Source organism: Triticum aestivum, chromosome 5D (genome assembly GCF_018294505.1).
Source record: "Triticum aestivum cultivar Chinese Spring chromosome 5D, IWGSC CS RefSeq v2.1, whole genome shotgun sequence".
NCBI classification, from domain to species: domain Eukaryota; kingdom Viridiplantae; phylum Streptophyta; class Magnoliopsida; order Poales; family Poaceae; genus Triticum; species Triticum aestivum.
The window spans coordinates 447,799,508-447,802,007 of NC_057808.1; the positions used below are offsets into that span (position 1 = coordinate 447,799,508).

A 2,500-nucleotide genomic window follows, 5' to 3' on the forward strand; every position below is an offset into this window, starting at 1 on the left:
TGCAAATTCAGAGGGCTTTGTGTGATTTGTTATCCAGTGATCTAGTTAAGGTTACACATCATCAATTGCATAATACTCGAACAATTAATTAATCGCCCGGTGCATACATGCAACAACTAATAAAGCACCAGTACTATACGAGTGCCGAGTACTGGTACTGGTAGTACTAGTTGACAAGCTAGACTTATATCCATGCTGCACATATTGCCTCTGGAATCTAGTGCTGGCTCAACTAGCTCGTCAGAGCTTGAGCGACAGGTCCATCTCCGCCACCGCCTCCCCGCCGGCCGCTGCGGTGCTTCCAGTGCCAGCCCAGCCCATGCCCATGCTTATCAGTGGCGCCATCGTCGCGGAGTCCAGAGCAGGGGCCGAAGCAGAGTAACCCCAGAGCTCCCCGCCGCCGGCGTGGAGCCAGTGGGCGGCTGTGGAAGAGGAAGCAGTCGTGGTGGCGACGGTTTCGGAGGGGACGTCGCGGCTGCGCTTGGCGAGGGTGCGCTCGAGCTTGTGCGCGTTCTGGTGGCCGCCGAGCGCCTGCGAGCTCAAGAACTTGCGGTGGCAGTAGTTGCAGGCGAAGGCCTCCCTGCCGGCGTTCTCGAGGGCCGCGGGAGCAGCAGGGGGAGGGGATGCCGGGCGCCGTGCGCCGCGCTGCCCCTGCTGGTGCGTGGCCGTGGCCGTGTCGAGGCGCAGGTCGAGGCTGACGCCGTGCAGCAGTAGCTGGTGCGACTGCGGCGCCTCGCCCTCCATCTCCATGGTCGATCGATGGCCGGAGTGCGTGTCGTCGGCGTGTGGAGGAGGAAGAAGAGACGGGGAGAGGAAGCTGTGGTGTTAGCGAGCGAGCGCGCGCGGAGCGCCGGTATATAAAGAGGAGGAGGCACCAGTGGTCGAGCCCGGTGGGTGTGGGCCGAGCCGACAATGCTCCGACCGGCAGGGCCGGGCCGAGCCCGCGAATAAGGCACGTCCTGTCATTTCTGCGTATCTCAGATGTCCATCCACGGTCGATGTCACGACATTGTTGACGTACGTAGTCGATCTGCATCCAGCCAGCTTCATGCGTCCTCATCGATCGAGTCGATGCGATCGATGTCCCAGCTTTATTTTACAAGACATTTTGAACGATGTAATTTTTTTCCTGTGCAATAAAGTGCGCCATGAAGACTTTTCGTCAAAAAAGAAACACTTCAATGATTTTTGTTTTGCGGGGGAGACTTCAATGATCTATATACATGTTCATGTGCATACGTAGTGCGCGCGATAATATCACGATGTATCTAAACGCCATATTCTTACATGGTAAAGCCTGGGTGACATTGAATGGCTAGGCTTTTGTTCCAGATCTTGCAGATAGATGTGCCAGATAAATTTGCACACTTGCTCTCAAGGGATGAGTCGAGTGTGCCGCGCGCATAGCTTTTCTTTTGTTTGTGTTAGTCACAATGCTAGCCAGCTTAGGACTGGGGTTGTTCAGCAGGAGGAGCTAGCATTATATCTTAGCTTAGTTTAGATCATGGCCCATCAAGAATACACATACATGATACTATTGTTAAGTTGTGGTTATCTCAGCATGATGGTACTTTTCATGGTGGCAATCAATTAGCCACCATAGGCTAGGTGTGTACCATCGCCGTCATGGCATATCGACTTTGCAAAGCCACTCGGAGATAATGATCCGTTTCTCCAATGCTACCTGCAAACCACTCTCTGCTAGCCGCAAGCTACTCATGTATACAAATCAAGTGAGGTGTGCCACACTTGCACCGCTTGACTCGGACTTAAGCAATGCGGACTAACGTGATCATCATTTTTTTTCATGAATACACAAAGCTTGTGTATCCTTCCATTGAAAGAAGCTGTTTAAATGAGAACAAAGGAAGGGTACATCACATGGCACAACCACAAGATAGCGTAAACATGGTGCCCGGAGCAGAGAGACATGGGATGCCCAGCCAAACAAAAGCTACAACATATCGCTAAACTACCTTAGCCTAGAGAAACGGCCTGAACCAAAACGATGTCCCAAATCTCAAAATCCAGCACCACAAGCAACCAAGACGACACCTTCATGAAGGGAACAATGCAGTGACGTTGCCGCTATCCGATCCAAGGTACCGGACATGGGTTTCCCCCGGTGCTCCGAAGAAGGGGACTGTACCCGCAGGTGTAGTCACTGCCAGCATCAGCAAGCCAAGTAGGGATTTTGCCCTGGCCTATGCCTGAGAAATCCCAAAGCCAGGATCCAAATACGAGGCACATGTAGCAAGTTGGGACTACCACTATCGGAAGGGGAGCTACGCCCGTGATCGGGCATGCGAGTATTGGATCTGGCGGAGGAGAGGCGAGGAAAGGGGTGGCGGTTAGGGTTGGAGAGGCGACGACGAGGCATGGAGATCCAGCACCCGGGATGCGATGGTAGCTGGCAATGTCGGCGAACTATAATATGGAGAGACGCGGACCTGGACCTACGAGGACAAAGCCGCCAAAACTCAGGCAGCCAAGGAAGTCA

The 2,500-nt window shown here is 53.5% G+C and overlaps 1 protein-coding gene across 1 annotated transcript; it reads right to left on the reverse strand.

Moving 5' to 3' along the window:
* Positions 1–846, reverse strand: LOC123125440 (zinc finger protein 4-like). The gene has a single exon (XM_044545932.1). The coding sequence runs from the start codon at positions 748–750 to the stop codon at positions 241–243; it is 510 nt and encodes a 169-aa protein (XP_044401867.1). The 5' UTR covers positions 751–846; the 3' UTR covers positions 1–240.
* Positions 847–2,500: the final 1,654 nt, after the last annotated feature.

Bases quoted from the DNA above. Each gene is read 5' to 3' on its own strand.
- LOC123125440 (XM_044545932.1), bottom strand. From the start codon at position 750: ATGGAGATGGAGGGCGAGGCGCCGCAGTCGCACCAGCTACTGCTGCAC.